Here is a 21,290-nt window from a genome sequence, read left to right as displayed (position 1 = left end):
TTAGAAACCCTAAAATCCTTTTAGGAACCCTTGGAACTCCTTTAGAAAGCCTTAGAATACCCTGAAATTCCTCCCAATCCCGCATACACCTCTTTATATAAGTTTAGAAAGAAGTAGAATCGGAATAGGAAACAAAAATCACAAAATCTGCATTTCCGCAGAAAATCTGCGTAAAATCTTTGTTGTCATTGAAGGTCCATCGATGTCATCGAAAACGGACCAAAACTGTCTAGCGACCAAGGGTGAAAATTTTTGAAAATTCTCGAAGGCATCGAGTAACCTTCGATGTCATCAACGACTGACTTCGATGTCATCGAAGCCTGATCGATGTCATTGACAGACCAACAGACAGATTTAAGACATCTGTCCATAACAATCTCCACCATGTCTTCAATCTTCATCCGTGTAGCTTCTTGTCCCCTTCTCTTGTCTCTGCATCTCATCATAGATTCATCAACGCTTCTCGTGCACACTCCGTCCTTCTTTTACGCCATCGCCAAGCCCAGAGAAGCTACACAGAACTTGAACTTCTTTGCAGGAACATTCTTGTTGATCATGTCTGCCGGATCTAAATCCACATGCTCAACCACCTTTGCTCCTGTCTTCCCAAAAGAAAAGATGTAGTCTTCTTACCATCTCACAGCTACCTAATATTGCTTGCCGGGGTACTTGCTCACAACACTGATAGCCTATGAAATAACCGGTCTAATCCAGACCATGACATACATTGCCAACCGTATTTGAATAAGGCTCATGAGATATCCTGCTTTTCCTTATTTGTTTTAGAACATGTCCTGAGGAAAACTTGAGGAGAGACGCGTAGGGAATGCTCTCCGGCTTTTCCTGGCCCATAACATTCTTGATCAATACCTACATACAAGGTATTCCTCCTGTGATTACCAAAGCCTACTCCTCTTTCAGTCTCAATGCCGAGAACCATCTTTGCAGCCCCCTGATCCTTCATCTTGAATGTCCCACTTAACCAAGTCTACAGTACATTGATTTCAGATATGTCATAATTGGCGATCTACATGTTATCAATTCCTGACTCACTATGAAGGAATCAAACCACTGCCTAAGCGACAGGTCGAACCACGACCTCCTGCAAAGTCTTTTCTCAGCCCCTTTAACTTCGAACTGCTCTGGTTGCTTCATGTAGATCTACTCTCCACTTTCTCTTACAGAAGTGCAGACTCCACATCCATCCTTCCAGCTCAAGATCACATTGGCCAACCAGCACCAATCAGGGATCTAATAGACACCTGCTATACCGTCGGCGTGAATATCTTTGAGAAGCCGATCCCTTCTCTCTGAGCATAACCCTTCGCTACCAACCTCGCCCTGTATCTATGCTGTATCCTCCTGAAGATCCACCTGCATCCAATCGCTTTTCGGCCCACTGGAAGCTCCACCAGCTCCCATATGTCGGTCTGGTACAACGAATCCATCACATCGCCCATAGTCACCTTCCACTTCTCAGCACCAGGCTCACTTAGAGCCATTAGAATAGAAGATGAATCCTCTGTGATATTGGAGTCGTCCATGTACCACGCCGATATCCTGCGATCATACCGTGTGATTCTTCTCATAGGTGGCTGCTCCACTTGCTCTGTATCCCTGTCCGCGCGTCTCAGCCTTCCTGCCCTGCCCGCTCATGTGGCCATGCCTAACATGCCACACACGTGCAGAGGTGGAATCCGCTACATTCACTGCAACTCCACCTTTTGAAGTGCTCCCGAGCAACCTGTACAAGTTACCGAGTCGTTGCACTTTCATGATTATCCGTGCCCCCTTAGATACCTTAAGAGTACTATCAATACCTGTGTACTTACATCCTTTTGCCTCAAGTACACGAAGAGAAATCAGATTTTGCTTCAAATCAGGAATGCGCCTGACATCAGTCAAGGTACGCTCCACCCCATCAAACATCCTGATGCGCACCGTACCAACAGCCACAACATTACAGGCAAAGCCATTGCCCATAAACACCTGTCCACCATCGCACTTCCTGTAGCTGGCGAACAAACTCCGATGAGGAGTCACGTGAAAAGATGCCCCTGTGTCTAGCATTTACTCATCCTTACGATCATCGTATGGCCGCCTGATAGTATACACAGACAAAACATTACCATCACATCCACTTGATCCATCTGACGTGGCAGCATTGGCCTCCCTGTACGAAGCCTCAGAATCTTCTCTCTTCGATTTAGGATTTTCACAATCCTTCTTCACATGTCCTTCCTTCTCACAATTCCAGCACTTTACCTTTCCTTTGCCCTTGCCCTTGGATTTGGATTTAGAACCTGAAGAACACGTATCTTGTTAAGAATTCCTACCCCTTGTAAACAGTGCATCAGAAGATGTCCCCATGTCGCCGTTTAGCTTTCTCATAGCCTTCTCTTGAAGGGCTGAGATAACGGTGTCGACACTCAGGGTTTATTCGTGTTGCACATAGTGTCTTTGAATGACTCATATGACGCCGGAAGATAATTCAGCAACATACATGCTTGTTATTCATCTTTCATCACTTCCTCCAAATCCAGCAATTTGTAAACCAATTTATTAAAGTTGCTGATGTGAGCCTCTAGATTTCCACCCTCTGCCATCTTGAAGTTATACCACCGTCGTTTCAAGTGTAGGCGATTTTCTGAGAATTTTTCCGCATAGACATCCTCTAACTTCGCCCATAACTTAGCTGTAGTTTTCTCCCTCATGACGTTGTAGAGAACCTCATCCGTGAGACATAAATGGATCGATGATAAAGCCTTCTTATCAAGAGTATTCCATTCATCATCAGTCATAATAGACTTTCGCTCCTCAAGAGCACCATCTTCGCCTTGCTTGATTAAGGAACTCATCATCTTGATCTTCTATAACTCAAAATTATTTTTCCCTGAGTACTTCTCAATATCATACCTGGTGCTTGCCATTATTACTAATCTCTCAGATTTAGATCTGTGCCCCAACGATTGCTCTGATACCACTTGTTGGGGATTTGGACTGCGGAATCACACAGATCTAGGATAGCAATCCAATAACACCAAGCACACACAAGAGAACACAGATTTAACGTGGAAAACCCTTGCGGGAAAAAACCATGGCACAAAGCGACAGATCTCCACTATGAAAATAGAAATTACAAAGAGAGGACTTACCCGATTCGAAAAACCTCGAATCTCACCCTTGCTACACCCTTTAGAAACCCTAAAATCCTTTTAGGAACCCTTAGAACTCCTTTAGAAAGCCTTAGAATACCCTGGAATTCCTCCCAATCCTGCATACACCCCTTTATATAAGTTTAGAAAGAAGTAGAAACGGAATAGGAAACAAAAATCGCAAAATCTGCGTTTTCGCAGAAAATCTGCGTAAAATCTTCGATGTCATCGAAAACAGACCAAAACTGTCCAGCGACCAGGGGTGAAAAATTCTGAAAATTCTTGATGGCATCGAGCAACCTTCGATGTCATCGACGACTGGCTTCGATGTCATCGAAGCCTGGTCGATGTCATCGACAGACCAACAGACGGATTTAAGACATCTGTCCATAACATGGATAATCTCCAAAAGTGAGGGATGGTCCTCCCTAATATCTGTATTTTGTGTAAACAAGATGAAGAATCAGTGCATCATCTCTTTTTTGGATGTCCTTACTAGGATTTTGGGACTGTATCTTCTGAGTGTTCAAAAGGCCGCGGGTGCTTTTTGAATTCCGTGAAGGATCTGTTTTTGTCTTGGCATGTCGGGGGGCCTTCTTGCGATATGAGAAGTTGGTGTCTCACCTTGCTTGCTGCCCCTTGGTGTATCTGGCTTGAAAGGAATGGCAAATGCTTCACGTATAAGTCTGAAACTCTATGCACCACAGTTAGGAAAGTCTTTTCTTGTATCATGGAATGGGAATTGTAATTTCAGGTTGGGTTGCTTTTTTCTGTTTTGTTTCTTTTGTTCTGTTGTTTCTGTGAGCTTTTTCTTCCCTCAATGACGTTATCGTCTTTCAAAAGAAATCATGTATTAATATTAGAAAAAACTTTTGTGCCATAGAAGATCACGGCAATAAATGGCAGGATTGACAAAAAGATAGAATCAGAGAATCACATACTTTTTCAACACCACGGCCAGTTGTTGCAGTTGAATAAAGTATCTGTGCCCAATCAAGATCGTGGAGTTCCTCTTTGACATCTTGCCCGGAGTATGTCCCTGTATGGTGGTTTGTATTAGGAATAGTATCCTGTCGAAAAGAGCAACAACCATCTCAATAGAATTGTCATTATCCATTGAAAAAAAAAAAAAGAGCGACTAACTTCGAATTCTAACTGCTACCCTGTGGGACCCACAAGTGGGGGAGAGAGGTCACAACAATTTCACAAAAAAAAAAAAAAAAAAACGCTCACAGAAAATCTAGGGAAGCAAGAGTCAGCCATGTGTAAAGTAGAGAATTTGAGATTGTGTAAACTAAGGCCAATGGGTAAGAACGACAGCCATCATTAGTAGCAAATGCCATAAAAGATGCTGTAACAGATGTCTTCTCTAAAGAAATCATGTTTTAATATTCATAAAAAGCATAAGATCACAGCATTAAATGGTGGCATTGACAAAAGGATAGAATCAGAGCATCACATACTTTTCAACACCATGGCCAGTTGTCACGGTTTAATAAACTCTTTGCCTAATCACGATCATGGAGTTTCTCTCCGACATCTTGCTCAGAATATGTTCCTGTATGGTGGTTTGTATTAGGAATGGTATCCCATTTGTCTACAATAATACCACATCCGCACCCTTCTTAGTTCTTGCAGCTATCCTTCAATCCTCCATCACACCAGCAGAAACAATACTCCAGATTAGACTTTTAACTTGTAAAATCCTAGGAACAGCTTGTCAAAATGATACTTGACATTCACGACATCTGACCTACTCATGCACTAAGGTAGTACGGATACCATCGTAAGCTCCAGTGGTACTGGGAAAAAGTGGGGCCCATGTGAAGTATTCATGACATCTGACCCATCCATCAGATGTCTTGCCTCATGTTGCCTCCAGGGTCCAAAAATTAGTTTAAACAGAAGCTCAGGTGGGCCCCAGCGCAGGGGACAGCTTGAGAGGGAATCGGCCCAAAATGATGTGTACACTGAATCCAAGTCGTCCAGTCATTTCATCTACCCTGGATGAAGGGTCAGGACAAAAATCAGGCTGTTCTGCAACTCAGGTGGGCCACGGTGAGAATGAAGGATGAGCATTCCCTCCCACCTTGTTCCACGTGCTGTGGCCCACCAGAGTTATAGATCAAGCTGATTTCGAGGCTGTTGAGGCAACCTGATGGGATGCATCCAATTGACGGGTTAGATGTGATACATACACCATGGGAGGCCCACTTCTGCCTGGTACCACCGTAAGCCTACAGTGGTTCCCTGTACCACACAAGCACACTTCATTGATTCTATGAATGTGAAAACGCACTGCAAGCTGAGCGTGCAACATGAGGATTTCTATGAATGTTTTGACAAATAAATGGTAACACAGAGCAATAATCAGATAATAAACATAAATTTCAACAGAATCAGCAATAGAGACTGCATACACCTCTCAGAAAATCGCTTTTTTTATTTTTATTTTTTACACACACGCACCCTACACCCCGACACTCACATACACCCGGACACTCACATTGTAGTGGGATTTCACCACCTATAGATACTCGAACCCTTGACCGGGTGTTGAAACTCCTTAGAGTCTACCACCAGAGAAAGAGTGAGGATCCCTCTCAGAAAAATCGCTTGAAGCATGTAATCTTTCAGTAAAAGATCGTCTTCTGATGAAAAATTTCAGTCGTGATGTCTCAAGTCAATGATACAACAAGGCACGTAAAATGTATGGTATCATGCAAAGTTGGTAAAGTTGCATAGACCGAATTTGATCGAATGAACTTGAACTGGACGGACTAACTGTAGAAGGCAGGAAGATGCTCAAGTTCCAACAAGATAGAAATTTCCGCCCTACAAACCTCTGGAAGTTTGAACAATATGACCCGTAGGAAATTAACAGTGTCAGCAAAAAAGTAAAGAAATAAATTTTAGTCAGAGTACTCAGGCACATGAGATCATCAGTTGCATTTTCGCTTCCCATTGTGCCTAGAATTGCTTCAAGGTGAGTGACCTAGCCTCACCTTTTTGGTATTGTGGCCCACAAACAGATGTATGGAGTGGATGTCACAAAGTCATCACAGTGGGTCTCATAGAGCCTTTGTTGCAAGGGCTCCGTACTACGACGTTGTCTATGCAGTCTACATGCAAAGAGGAACGTGGGAGTGGGCTAAGCTGTATGAAATGATTAAAATGACAAAAAAGACCTTGGTTTAAGGGCCAGACACATCCCATTTTCCTTTTTAAATCCAAACTTTATGCCCCTCCCTCTAACTAATTGCAAGGGTAAAATTCATCAAATAGTAGTCCTGTTATATATAGTAGAGCTGTTGCCTACTGCTCACAACTGTTTTATCTGCCTACGTGATAAATTACCGCTAGATAATGATACAAGACAATTAACCACTTGCTATAAAAGCTCGAATTGATAGAGCATGGTGAATTAATCCCTTTATCTCATAGCCCAGGCCCTACATCCCATGGATTAGGACCTCATCCGAACCCCCCTCATGGGCCCCACTTTATATGGGTTTCGCTTCACATGAGCCGCCCGCTTCACATGGGTGGGGCCCGCCTCACACAAGCCACCCACCTCACACAGGCCGCCCACCCCGAGTGTGCCCCTACATCCCACAGGCCACCCCACTTGAGCCTGGTGTAAAAATGCCCCTGCATTAGATAACCTTTCGAAAATAAATAAATTACTGCTAGTCCTAGATAATATAAAATTTATGAAGGATATTAGATGGAAACTCTGCCAGGAATTTGGCAGTTCTGAAAATGCATTACTTAGGTGACAATGAAGTGAACAAGATATCATGTATGTCTATCTTTGAGAATCTCATTTTAATCTGCACATGCCCTCTAAAGCCCAGGTGTTAAATGTACCCAGAACATATCCATTGCCATCTGTTATTACTTGTGACTGAAGACATTGGGCTAGGATATATATCTGCACGTCAAATGATGTTTTGGCTGTTACAGTTGAAGTACCTGTTCCGTGATGCAAGCCATTGCTTCAACAACAAGAGCCACCACATCCGAATGGTGAATGGCATATGTAGTTTTATACAAGAAAGAAGGGAAGGAGAGGAGAGAGAATGGAGAGAATGAGATATGGTTGGACATCCCCACCTCTTTTCACATATAAGTCGAGTAATCAAACCAAAAATGACAAAACCACCCCTCTTTAAAATAAGATCTGCACGCATAAAGCATACCTAATAAGACCAAGAAAGGGTGCACATAATCAAAGAAACAAGCTAAGTGGGCCATACTTAAATCAACCCAGGGTGGGCCATACAATCATATGCCCCACATTGCTGTGCTGCTGAAGCTACTGCTTTGTCTAGTTCTGGTTGTAGTAACAAGTGCATACTTCTTCAAAACTATAGATTCTAAACCTTTTCTGTGACAGAACCTGCAATGAAAAATAGATGGAAAAAGAAAATCTACCATCCTCCATTTGCAACATTATAAAATCATTGTTCGATGCATTTTAATCACAAATAAATACATATTGATGATGAAAGAAGATTCGCAATGTGATAAGCCCCGGAGGCACTAGTGCCGTATTCTATCCCCGAAAGATTTGGAATGTTCGAAAACATTACCATAATAAAATCTTGGGTTTTTTAGCATGAGAGATAAAATGTAAAAGAGACACGAGGATCAACCAAAGCCAAAACGACACTTGAGTTGCATGAGTAAAACAGCCTTGCCACCACAGCCAAAAGTTCTGATCATATAAAGACTGAGAAGGTGATCTCTGGTTTTTATAGGAATCCTTTGTCGTACTTATAGTGTCCATATCCAACAAAGATAAATGTGGAGATGTCCAAGTTACATGTGTTTGTACCAACTACACTTTGCATGTGCCTATTCATAATCTGCATCTCAAATTCTGAACTTGGATATACAAGAAAGAATGTGCTAAGAACCTGACATTTTTTACTGCAACACTGTGGCATATGCATATACATGCTTGTTTACAAGAAGAATGGTTTAGGACCACATGATCACTTAAAGCTCCATAGTCCCACAGAACGTTCCGTGCGTGCGTGCATGTGGTGCAGTTAATGTTCTCAATAGGACAGATCAAATTTGTATGCATCAGCTATAGCAAGTAAATAAATAAAATTGACAATAATGTGCCATAAATTATAATTTGGAGCTTTTCTAAGTCGACACGTGTACAAATCAGCTAATGCACATGCCACCACATACAATAGTGTGGTGGACAGGTGCAATATCCAAGCCATCCATCACAAGGGTACCATTATGTAGATTGTCCTACACCAATAATCAGGTCGGTCCTCTAGTCAGGTTGGGCACAATTACCTGAACCTGAACAAATGTATGGTTGTGAAAAAATCATCCATAGTTTTTTAACCTGTCAACTTATTTCTAATATCATGGCACACCCACTGAATGGACCACCTTTATCTTTGGGCAGTAACATCTACACAGTGTGGTCCACCTGATGAATGGCTTGGATATTTCACCTGCCTGCTGTGCTGGCATATGTTGTGGCATGTGCATGAGATGACTTGTACATGCGTGTGAGCTTAGAAAAGATCTATAATTTGTAAGTACACAAACCTGCTCTTTTGGTCCAGTAAATTCAGTATCAATAATATCACAAGTGGTCCCACTGATTGGGCTAACAATCGTTGTCCTCTCTCGTTTCCGAACATTTGGCTGGCCAACAACAGCAATAGCTGGAATACAGTGTTCTTGTTTATCAGAAATTTCCAAATCCCGCACAATTAACGACATTAAAGACATTATGGAAATTGGTTGAATTCAATATTATCAGAAGGGAAAAAGAATTTTACATTTGTTCCATAACAGCAAAAAATCAAGTGTTGGTGCATACACCTCATTTTCAAGAAGATAGTGGAAGGAAACCTACCACATGCCAACTGTACTTATTCCTTTCTTTTATCAGTAACAATATTTTATTAAAAATGCCCACAGGCTAAAAGCTACAAGATCCATCAGGCATTGGATAAGAATCTCCAATAGAAAGAGAAGGATGAAGGAGTCCTTAGCTAGAGAATCACCACATTATGGGAACACATTCTAAGACCATTATAAATAAAAGCCCAGTTAGGAGAGGTGGCAAACCACTGGAGGAAACTAAGCTTTATCTACTATACTATCCACCATATTTATCTATTATCCTAACAACTCAGTTTTTTTTTTTCTTGGAAAAGAACAAAGTAGGAGAAAAGGAAGAGTCAGCTTGAATTGAACTTTTTCTTTTTCATAATTAATAAAAATAATTTGATTTGAATTACAATAACGTTTTGGACAATCGATTTCACCACAAGATTGAAGGATATAATCAACTTCCATGACCGAGAATGGAACTAAAGGTTTCATCATCATCTCCATGGCCTTGTCCCAACTATTTTGGCTCAGCGGAAAAAGGTTTTTTCTGTCACACATACACACAGACACAATATGTATTTATGTATGTACACACACATGTATAAATATGTATATCTTGTGAATGACACCTGTAAAATGAAATGATATTTAATTCACAAGATATTACATTAAATTTCTAAAAGAGTCCCACAGTTGAAAAACAGCTCAGTAGATATGCTTAAAGACTATACTTTCCATAGATATGCATTCATAATAGATTATAGAAAGTGGTATAGGTGTCATCCTGTTGAATACATGCCCATCACCGATGGCAAATCAATGTGGAATTTACTAAGGAACCCAATTTTTTTGGAGGATTATTTATTTTCAAGAAAGTTTAATGTAAAAATAAGAAGACACCACTTTGCCTAGTAGAGGATGAAAAAGGACCTACTTGCACATAAGTATAATATATCAAAACAGTGGAAATAGAGCTACAGATTGAGATATATGCTTTCTCAAGTAAATGTTATTGATTGACGAGAGGCTGGAATTTAACATAGTTCAGATATTCACAAAACCGCAAGAGAAAGCAATAATAGATCATGGGAATGAAAAACTGATACTACTGCCAACGAGCATTCAAGAATGCAGCATCAATATAGAAAGAATGAAAAGTAGTACTTCCTAGTTCCTACAATGGGTCAGAATTGAAAATGGAATGCATTATCGCATTAACTAGAATGAAAAAGCATCTATAAAATTAGCAAACATGATAATCTATATTTGTTGTCTCAAAGCGTCCCATCTATTTAATATCTTCATTTTATGCTATGATATAACAGAAAACAAGTAGACAGCAGCTTCTCATATTCAAATGCCTTGTTTGTTTGCATTAAGCCTCACGAGCTTATCCATGGTTTCTTTGGCAGCAACTGTTTCGGGATGATCTGCACCATACACCAATGACCTAATGCTCACCACCATCCTGCACAGCTCTTCGCCAACATCATATTCACCGGCTTTAAGCATCATATTTGCCCTTGTTTCTAACAATGTAGCTTTGACGAGTATTAGTTTATGGTAAAGTGTTGGATTCAGCTGCACTGTTGACTGAATTGAACATATACAGTGCAACGACTTGCCGAGCCCCTTCTCGACTTGAGAAATGAAAGACTTCTCAGCATCATCCAATGCGTCAGTGCATAGGCTTAGGAGTTCTTTAGCCGCCACGCACCTGGAGAAGGTAGTGAACGTTAGAGTCGCTAGAGGCAGGACTAACCGCTCAGCGAACGATAAAAGGCTAGGGACCTTCAGTTTGACAAGTGCCGGGCCATCTGAGAATTTAAATAGCAAGAAGCAGGCAGCCCAGATATGCTCAGCATGTTGGGTAACAGATCCACAAATGCTGATTGCTTGCACCATCGCACGAGCAGCTCTAACACTGCCTCTTTTACGGGCATATAGTTGAATAATATCATGGAAATAAACACAATCTTGCTTTGTGCTACTTCTCGCAATCCCAAAGCTCACCAACATGGCAGACGCTTCAGCTTCTGAATTTTTTACATGAGATTTCATGAACCCACATATTAAAACATTCAGACACCTCTTCCAAAGCTGAGTGTCTCGATCATCTTCCGTAACCTCGCATGCCGCAGAAGCCAACATCGAGACTGGAATTGGTGAAGGAGCAAACCACCCACTTACGAGAACCATTCGTGTTGCCAAATTTTGGGGGCCATCTGCAAGACCGAATATCGAGAAACAGACGTCTAAAAGTTGCACGATGAAAGGGTTGTGTCGCAATATTGAATCTTCTCTGCCACTCCATTTCAAATCTCTGTAAGGAATCCTATTAATGGCATTAAGGAGTTTCGTAGGAGATACTGGAAGCTCAGACAATATTGCACCTACAAGTGCAAGACCCAGCGTAATCCTGCCTAATTTCTCTTCGATGGCTTTAAGTGCTTCGACTTCTTCCATCGTGAGATCTTCCAAACTCCCCCTCATCAATGACATTGCCTCCCTACCAGATAAACATTGGAGCCTCAACGGTTCCATATTCAGTATCCGAGGCAAGCGTGTTGAAATAATGACATGAGTCTCTCCACCAAAACGGGGGAGAAGCTCCATCACATTCTTTGCATCCCACCAATCTTTCTCAGACTCTAAGTTATCGATCATGATTAAGAAAGGAATATCCCGCATGAGCTCCTTCCGCACTCTACGGATGGCCTCCTCCTCCAGCTCTTTAAAGCTCCTCGGTCCATCTATTTCAGGAAAGAGTTCATTTTCAACACTCAAATCAACACCCAAAAAGGGCAACAAGCTCATGTAGTTATGACGAATATACCTCGATTCCCCACCTACCCACAAAACCATCTGATATCTCTGCGAGAATCTGTATGCGAACTCAAGCAATAACTCTGTCTTACCAACACCCGATTCACCCGAAACACAAGCAATACCCTTCCCATACAACACATTCGTCGATTTCTTCCTCCCCGCATGCCTTTCCCCATCATTCTTCCCCCTCAGACGCCAATTCTCAGTGCCTCGCATTTCAATCTGCTCCTCAGATTCTCTCCATATAACAGGCTCTTTGCCTTTGCGTGTGATGTCTCCCAGCCGATCTTCTACTTTATTTTCTATCACCTCTGCGGCCTTTTGTCTGCGACCAGCTTTCAGTTCAAAACATTCATTTTCTCCATCCCCCTCGACATTGCCAAACAGAATAAGTTCGAGCTCAAGAAGCTCTTTCTTTCGCCCAACAAAATTACTGTTTCGAGGAAACGGGTACTCCTCCTTCTCCACCCTCTCCTTCCACTTCTTCGCCCTCTCGATCATGCCTCTCTTCCCCAGCCTCATTCCAAGTAGAACAACCGCCTCTGAAATGCAATCCCTCCAATTGCCTGCATGAGCCACCAGCTTCCGCTCATCGACACATGAAAGACCATTGACTGCCTCTTTCCATTCCTTTTCCGACCCGCTGTATGACAGCCAAAGCTCCCCGCCATGCTTCTCCCACAATTCTCCCCTCCTCTCAATTATGTCCCGTGCCATTCGGTCCGCAGGGCCCAGCCCAAAGAAGATCGGGACCAAATTCTTCCGACCCAAAAACAACCTCAACTCATCAATGGTATACTGATTCGAAAACGACTTCCTCCTGAGGATCACCACCCCGAAACTGGCGGAATTCATCGCGCTCTCGACCATGCAATGGCTCCGAGCATCCCTGCACTGGCTTCGGTCCGCCGCAAAGCAAGACACGCCTTGAAGTTCCAGCTCTGCACGGAGCCAGTTTGCAAACCGGAGCAGAGACGGCTTTTGACCGAACATACCAATATAAACATCGCAACTCCGGAGCTTCGTGGAAGATGAGAACGAAGCAGGGGAGCACAGGAATGCGACACCGGGACCCTTCAGAGCCTGACTTCCACTCTCCCGATCGGATTCTGGGCCGTAACCCGACGAACCATAGTCAGAGAATCCGCCGGAAAGCGAGAAAGGATCAGGAGCATCAAGGCTCAGCGTGTGTTCGCTGAATTGCCTTGATGAAGGGATGAGCGGTGGGAGGGCGCCAACAATGGCAATATCTGATGATTTGGGATTTTGTGTTAGTGGGTGTTGAACAAAAGTGGAGAAGGTTGATGGATTTTGGATGGCTGGAGTGGATGGATTGGAGCTGTTGGATTTGGGAGATTGGTATGCAGATAAGAAAGCAGAGGAGATGGAGGGGGTCGTGGAGAAGTCTTCCATGAAGGAGAGCTGAGAAAGAGGGGAGAGTAAGGGGCGTTGGATTTGCAGTGCATTTTTGTAAATATAGGGAGAGAAATCTTCGAGAGAGAGAGAGAGAGAGATATTGGAGTTTTGCTGTTTTTAGATGTCAGAGGCCGAGATGTTTTTGCAGGAAAATATCGGCAGGTTTTCTAAAGAGAGGAGCCTTTTCCGTTTTTGTCGTTGGAGGAGTAAATTCAAAGGAGTTTGTTTTCCCTCCGTCGCGTCTTGGTTTCCACCGTATGTCTCCCGCCAACTGGGGCCCACATGCTCAGATGGTCAGTTGATTTGTACCGTCCATATTCTCGATGCTACGATAGATGAGCTATGGCATTGTAAGCATGCTTCACTCATGACACTAGCCATTGAGTTTTGGACCTGACTGCTGGCCATTGAAAATTTGAAAATGCGGGAGTGACTTTCCTACTAAGGGCCGGGGGAGTTACTGTCGCTGACGTGGACTGGAACGATTTCACGTGGACAAGATCCATCCCGTCCATCAGGTGAGCTACCATGTGCTTGAGATGGGGATTAAAAATCAGGCTGATTTAACATTGGGGTGGGCTACACCATGAGAAACAGTTGAGATCGAAACTCCTCCAATTAAAATCACCATAAAATTGCGAGTGGGGTCCACTGTGGTGTGAATATGCTATCCAATCCACACATCTGACGCACCACCTATTGATGAGTGGATTAAATGAGCAATTTCCAATACTCGTGTGAATCATACGAGGTGAATTGCGAGGTTTTAGGCATGACTTTACACTGTTCCCTATGGTGTGGCCGACATAAATCTTGGATTTGAAATAATCGTAGGTTGCATGATGAAAATATTAAGGCACATCTGATGGACGGGGTGGATCAGACGCATGTTTGTCCCACTCAGCAATCAGTTAGCACAAGTCAGGCTAGCTCTGTCCCTGAAAATTATCTTTCCATTGCTCTAAGCTCAGATAGTCAAAATCAACCGTCTACCATAGGTTTCTTTGAGGCCTGTATGACATGGGCGGGTCAGATCATCGGACCACTCAGCATGTGGACCCCAGTGGGCAGCGAGACACGCTGGATCCTGAGTCGCGACGGAGGCAAAAACGAAATCAAATTCAAGTGGGAAATTGTGGCCACGTCGATAAGGGTTAATTTGGAGATTTAAACATACTGTGGGCATGCGTTACTGGGAAAGATTGAGGTTAGGACATTCCTGAGGGCAGTGGGACCCATCGCTGCAGGTTTCCAGCTCACCAACGGTCCGCGAGTCATACACGCATGCTAATCCCGGCTGGCACACCTTCTTTTAGGTGCTACCCTCTCGCACGCGCCAAACGAGCGTACTTGCGTGAGATCCAAGCCGGTAATCAGATGGGCTTCATGCTATAGATATGTTTCATAAAACTTAGGCTGATACCATTATCAGGTAGGCCACACATGTAGAAAAGAAATGAACGGCTGAGATAAATTTAAAGTGCACTTTCGGTCCACCTGGTAATAGGCAGGCGTGATGTTCGAGGCATCTGCATGGTGAGGACTGCCTAATGAACGGCTTGGATTTTGAAGATACGTCTAACAGGCGTGCAAAAAGGTGAGTAGGCATCTTTGCATGGGGAGCCCCACGTGGATGGGCCTCTCACACGTGGCAAAATAGCATGCTTGTGTAAGTTCAAAGTGCTCTTTTGCCCCACCCGGTAATCAATCAGGCCTTATGTTCTGCAGCCACGTGGCCAGGGCAGCCTAATGAACGGCTTGGATTTTGAAAATATGATCCAAGTGGCCATATGTAAGAGGCCAATGCCTTAAAAAAAGGCAATTGGTATCCTGCATTGGGAACCCACTACCCAGCGTGGATGGATTATAGCTGGAAAATCACAACGTTGAGGTGATCTTAACCGTCTGATTTCATCAGGAAGGGTTTTTGACCCCTGACAATTTTCTTTCATAGCCATGCATTTGCTGCCCATCCATTGAATGGTTAAGATCACTCCATCTATGTGAATTCAGGTTGGGCTAAATGGGTTCTGATTTCCCTAGAAAATCTCAGTTTGCTTTTAAAGAGATCTTATTACCTTTTCTAGAAAGATCACCTATAGGCACCTGCACCACTCCTTTTGGCACAGGTGTTTTGAGTCATTGGATGCATTAATTTTAGTTTTAAGAACTGATAGCTGCACCTAGAGCTGGGCGTCGGGTCAAGTCGGGCCGAGTTAGGTCTGACTCAACTCGATCCGGTTTTGAAATAGGCTTGACCCGAACTCAATCTAACTTGATACCGAGTCAAGCATGCCTAACTTGATCTGAGTCCAGTCTAGACTAGACTAATCCAGACCGAGCCTGATTCGGTTAGAAGTACCGAGTCGGGTTGAGTTGGCACCAAGTTGGATTGAGAGATGAGGGAGGGAGAGACCGAGAGAGAGGAGGAGGGTGAAGGTGGTGGGTGGTTGCCGGGCTTGGAGGATGAGGGAGGGAGGGAGGGAGGTCGAGCTTGGAAGATGAGGAGGATGAGGGAGGGAGAGAGATATTTTGGGATTGGGTCGGGTAGGGTGCAGCAGGTAGGGTTAGAGAGTCAGGTTTCAGATCGAGTCGGGTTTAACCGGATCTTGTTTTGGGTCGAGGTACTGGGTAACTCGAACTTGACTCGGTTTGAGTTCGGATTGGGCGAAGCCTACTCGGTTCGGACCGACTCACCTATTCGGTTCGGATAGAGTCAGATCGGAGTTAGCCGGATCAAGTTGTCTAGTGCCCACCTCTAGTTGCACCGCAAGAGTGATACAGTACATTTTCAGTTGAAAAAAATAATTAAAAAAATCATTTAGTAATTTCTAGTAGTAAAAATGTACTTTGTTGCACTTGAGTTTTATTTATTTATTTATTTTAAGGTGATAATAATATTTATTGAGAAAAAGGCTAAAGGCAAAAGAACAAAAAAGAATAAAAAAACCTAAGAAAATAACACTCTACAACTCTGACCAACTAACTAAAAAATGAGCAAACAGGTAATATATTAGCTTGCATGTGCTCATTTAATTACATTTGTTTGTTAAAATTTCAAGAAGACGACTCTGATTTTTAAAGTAGTAACCATCTCTCTCCAGTCAAATGTTTCTAATAAGCATAGATACTTTAATTTCCCCACTTTGCTTTTACCCTTTTCATGCTAAGCCAAAAGAAACTGATCAATCAATCTTCGAATAACCCATGTAACTCCAAATAAAGCGAGGAAATAATCCTATATCTCTGATGAAGAGGACATTGAATAAATAAATAATCAACCGACTCCTCATCGTTGTAGCATAATAGACAAATATTAGGAATAATCATACCACATTTTTGTGGATTGTTGACTGTAAGAACCTTTTTTCTTTCCTCCAGCAATGCGAACACCACCACCTTGGATGGAGCACCACAGTGCCAAACATATGTTATACTATCCTCACCTTCTTGAAAATTAGCCACATCTAATCTCATAAGGATTTCACAGAAAATTTTCCGAACTTCAGGATAAGCCACATTAAAGCATCTTCCTATGAGATTAATAGCAGACGATTTAAGAGGAAATCCAGCAGCCTTAGCAACTCTTCTACCTCAACATCGATCAAATTTCTTCTACAAGGTGGAGCCCAAATAACTTCTTCACCGTGAAAGGAATAACAGCTCTCAACCAAAATATATGGATTTAAGGCAATACATGCTAAAAGGGGAAATAGTGCGCTCAATCTTTTTCTCCGCCGCACATATCTTCATAAAATCATATCTTCTTCCCGTTGCCTAACAAGAATCCTATACACTCAAAAACCTTTTCTTTTAGTAGATTTACTGACTTCCATAATGATAAAGCCCTATACAAAGAGGATTCTTTTGTCCATCTAACTCCCCTCATAAACCATATTTTTTCCCCAACACCTTTCTCCACAAACTTCTTTCCTCAATCTCAAATCTCCAAATCTACTAACCCAATAATGCCCTATTTGTCAATTCCAGCTTAGGCAATTCCACTCCTCCCTAAGTCACTAGTTTGCAAACCAATATGTGATTAATTCTCTTCATTTTTTAAAGAACTGATTACTTACCTTGCCTATACCATTATCTCCCCCATTTAATGCATTGAATTGCAAGTGATCAATTCTCCTTTTGGAAAAGCCTTGATGGGAAGAATTCTAGTGGACCTCTCCATTAAAAGTTTGTAGATTAATCTTATATCAAAAGTGTTGGAATCAGTGAATCGTTTTCTTTTGTTTGGAGGGCTAGTTTCGTAAGTGTGGTGATTCTTTAAAATTGAGCGAATGAATACTCGTGCATAGGAGGGAGAATCAGGCCTCGATAGGCTTGAGCAGGTCAGCCTGGTCCGAGCCTTGTCTAACTAGAAGATGACTTCTATGATAACCAAGAGTACTGCTTTCACAATCATCTCAACAGGTATGACGATTTATTTTCTGCTTCTGGTGGCATTTTCAAAGGCACTCTATTCGAAAGATGGTTTTGAGCAGATGGCTTTTGCTACCAATGTCTAAGCTCAAATCAAATGTGGGGGCATTCTGAGGAAATTTTAGGATATGCAGGAGGGAGTGAAGTAATGGGCTGTGGAATGTGTTCTGATAACGAAGCTGCATATGGGGCATTACTGGATAATCTCAGAGAATTCATGAAAAGGATTTACCGAAACATCGTTATAGAAAGTAATTCAAAGGTGATGGTAGAATCTATTTCTAAAGATAAAATGTTCTGTGATCCATTTGCTCTATTTGGAAAGAGATTTTTGCTCTTATAGACTATGCAACTAAAGGTACCTCGCATACATTTGTTTGAAAACTTGGCGAGTCAACCAGAGACTAGCCTGAGTTGACTCATGCCAGCCAAAAACTAGGTCTGTTCATGCTAGTAATCGTTCCTGTACAAAACTCACCCAAGCTTTGCCAACTCAGTCAAGTTTGCATTGACTCGGCCAATGCACCGAGTCATGAAAACTTCACCCAAGTTGATCTTACTAAATTAACAACAATCCTTATTGTTAGTTGATTGATTTTCTTCACATTTTTAGTAATGTTTTTAAAATTTACATTTTAGCAACAATTTATTATGAATTAATGCCCACTTAATTAGATTCTAATCCTTTTTTACTTTTAGAATGATCTTTCTACTCTTCTCCTTCTTAAATCACATTCTTCTCCTCCTTTATAAGCTCAGGACAAAACTATTTTATTCACAACATTCAAAGCTACTCAGTAAAAGCATTGAAATTCTACTACAACTCTTGAAAGATACTTATGCACAATATTTCATTTTTTGTTTCCCTTTTACTTTGATTTTGTCATATGTGTTCATGCAAAGAACCCATGATCATCCTTCATGGGTTCTGAGTTTCTTCTGCCTTTTCTTTTATTTTTCCTTGATCAATTGGACATAATTCTAAGCTTATAATTTCACATTCATGGGTTTTGAGCAATTACATGGTTACACCAACACATAGTGAAAGCCATCAGACCCAACACCTTTGATCTTTCTGGTAATATAAACCTTCGTCTCTTCAAGTCACTCTCTATTCCGCTGTAGAAAGCCACTGTCCTAAATCTCCTTACCATTTTTTCTGTATTCCCTTAAGTGCCCTTCACAAGGTAATCAATGACAGTAACAGCGGCTCTAACACCACTGTTGTTATCGTTATGATACAGGCCTTAATGGCCACTATGTCCAAGTAATGGCCATTACAGCCAAATTTAGAAAAAAGAAAAAGAAAAACTATAACAATCCTGTAATGGCCATTATGGATTTCTGTAGTTTTACACACACACACACAAGCAACCACCCAAGACCTTTTCAAATGGCATATAGAGTGATCTATTGCCGATTTAAACTATTCATTCATTTATTCAACCAAGAGCAAGCCATGGTGGAAGATTTATGCTGATTGGATGATTCTAACCCTTTGAATGGGGTCAATTTGTTACAACTGTCCATAAATTGTCTCCATAATTTTAGGAAAACCCTATATACTATTAGGGCATTTTTTTCCCACCAATTTACATGATAACATAACGTAAATAAGCAATCGTTACTATTTTATAGTGTTTGTTTAAATAAATATTACGGGACACAATTCAATGGTCAAACATATACATGATAGAAAATAAGTAAATGAATTTGTGATCATTACAACAGTTGTCATCTTTATAATTTCACTTGGACAAATAATACCATTGTTGTAGTTAAATGTAGCTGATGTCATTAGACAAATAAAATAATTTGTAATTATTATCTATTTCTTTTACTATGGTGAAAAAAACATAGCCTTAATTAATATTTTGAATACATTAAAAGAGTGGTTAAAAAAAAAAAAACCTCCCAAAACCTCATTAAATATTGTTGGTCTTTCATCCACCTTTGAGAAAAGAGAATGGTAAAGTTAGTGATTCTTCTTCTAAGTTTGGAAGAGGGATCATCCAATACTCAGGACTACACCATATGCCTGTATTCCAGTTTTCAGTTCTAGCAAGTGCAACCATTGGTCAGTGATCCAAACCATTGGTCTGTATGGTCCCAAAGTGAATGGACCATGCTCCAAACTCTCCCAGGTTGGACGATCCTTGCCATCAACTTAAGTCATTTTTCAGTCGAATGTAGGCCTGTCTTTCTCTTCTTGATTTCTATTGGAAAGCTATAAGCTTAGAAGGTTACAGACTGTCTGATTAAGGAGTCTGTTGAATATGGTGATATTTAGAATTATCATTAATCAACCTAATTTGGGATCCACATTACAGAACAGAACCATCTTTCCTCTTTCGTGGAACGTAGTGATATGATTTAATGACCAGATACGTAGTTTATGCATATCTGGTAGCAGCATTTGTATAATGTGAAGTGGGATCATCTACAACTTTTATATATAAGAATTTCATTCAACTGGCTGCATCTGGGGCATCCAATCCATCTAGTAGGGTTGCGCCACTATGAAAGGGGCCGCTCCAAAAATCAGGCTGATCCAATCTTTAGGCGGATCACACCACAGAAAAAAAACAATGGACAACCACTTAAATAAGTTACATAGGCATGTGAAGTTTTAGACTTGTAACGAGTCTTAACATGCATATGAATAAGTTTTTGCAGGGTAAGCTCACTCTCCTAACCGTTGTAGAAGATATCCCATCCTTGTACGATGATTGCCAAATGCCAAAGACTATGAAATGGAGATTAGTGGCCCAAACAGCACATCACTTTCTCCTCCTTTCTCTTTGCACATTGTCCTGCCTGATGGATGTGTGGTTGATGCAAGCAGCAAAATTCTCATAGTACAGCAAGGGGTGGCCCGAAATCTAGGTTCAATGCTTGGATCAGGCTGCGGACAATGATGAACGGCCTAGCCTGTTGGCCCAATCCAATCATCAAGTGGCCACTAATATAATGGTTTAAAGATACTTGTTGATGGTTTTCACTTAAAAAAATAAAATAAAATGTAAGTCATATTTCAACCATCCAAACTGATAATATGTATGATTTGCTGTGGATGGAGAGTATCCCAACAGAAGAAAAAAAAAAAAAAAAAGGTTAAATTGGATATATTTCAAACCCTTGATCACTAAACACTTTTCTTTACTGCCTGGCCCAACCCTTCTATCCCAAGCTTTGAACGGGCAATACTTAAGGTTTTGTTCTGACGAGAGACCCATGATTTGGTCATTTGGATCATTGTTCTATCACGTCCGACCATGGCCCAAAATTTCAATAAGACAATCATAATCCAACATTACAGATAGACATGTAAGAAATCGAACTGTTAGCAATGGTCTACATTCAACTGATAGAAGTACCAAGATTGGTGGTTAGGAAATTGCAATCCTGAATATTTTTGGGACATGGTATATACATGATGCAATGCAACAGATGGACGGTCTAGATCACTGAAACATGGGCCCCACTTGTCATAGCAGAAACCAGAGTATATCAAGCATCAACCCAAGGATCCTATACTTCCTCCTACTGATGCTGAAAAGGTGCAGCTAAAATGTAAGG

At 41.6% G+C, this 21,290-nt stretch overlaps 1 protein-coding gene across 1 annotated transcript; it reads right to left on the bottom strand.

Annotated features, from left to right (window-relative positions):
• Positions 1-5,726: 5,726 nt before the first annotated feature.
• LOC131222522 (uncharacterized) lies at positions 5,727-13,441 on the bottom strand. Its single transcript, XM_058217631.1, has one exon. It carries the CDS (start codon positions 13,272-13,274, stop codon positions 10,386-10,388), a length of 2,889 nt encoding a protein of 962 aa, XP_058073614.1. The 5' UTR covers positions 13,275-13,441; the 3' UTR covers positions 5,727-10,385.
• Between the last annotated feature and the right edge of the window lie 7,849 nt (positions 13,442-21,290).

This window comes from Magnolia sinica, chromosome 13 (genome assembly GCF_029962835.1).
Source record: "Magnolia sinica isolate HGM2019 chromosome 13, MsV1, whole genome shotgun sequence".
NCBI lineage: Eukaryota > Viridiplantae > Streptophyta > Magnoliopsida > Magnoliales > Magnoliaceae > Magnolia > Magnolia sinica.
Note: the sequence above shows the minus strand (reverse complement) of the source record. Positions and strands in the feature narration are given on the sequence as shown.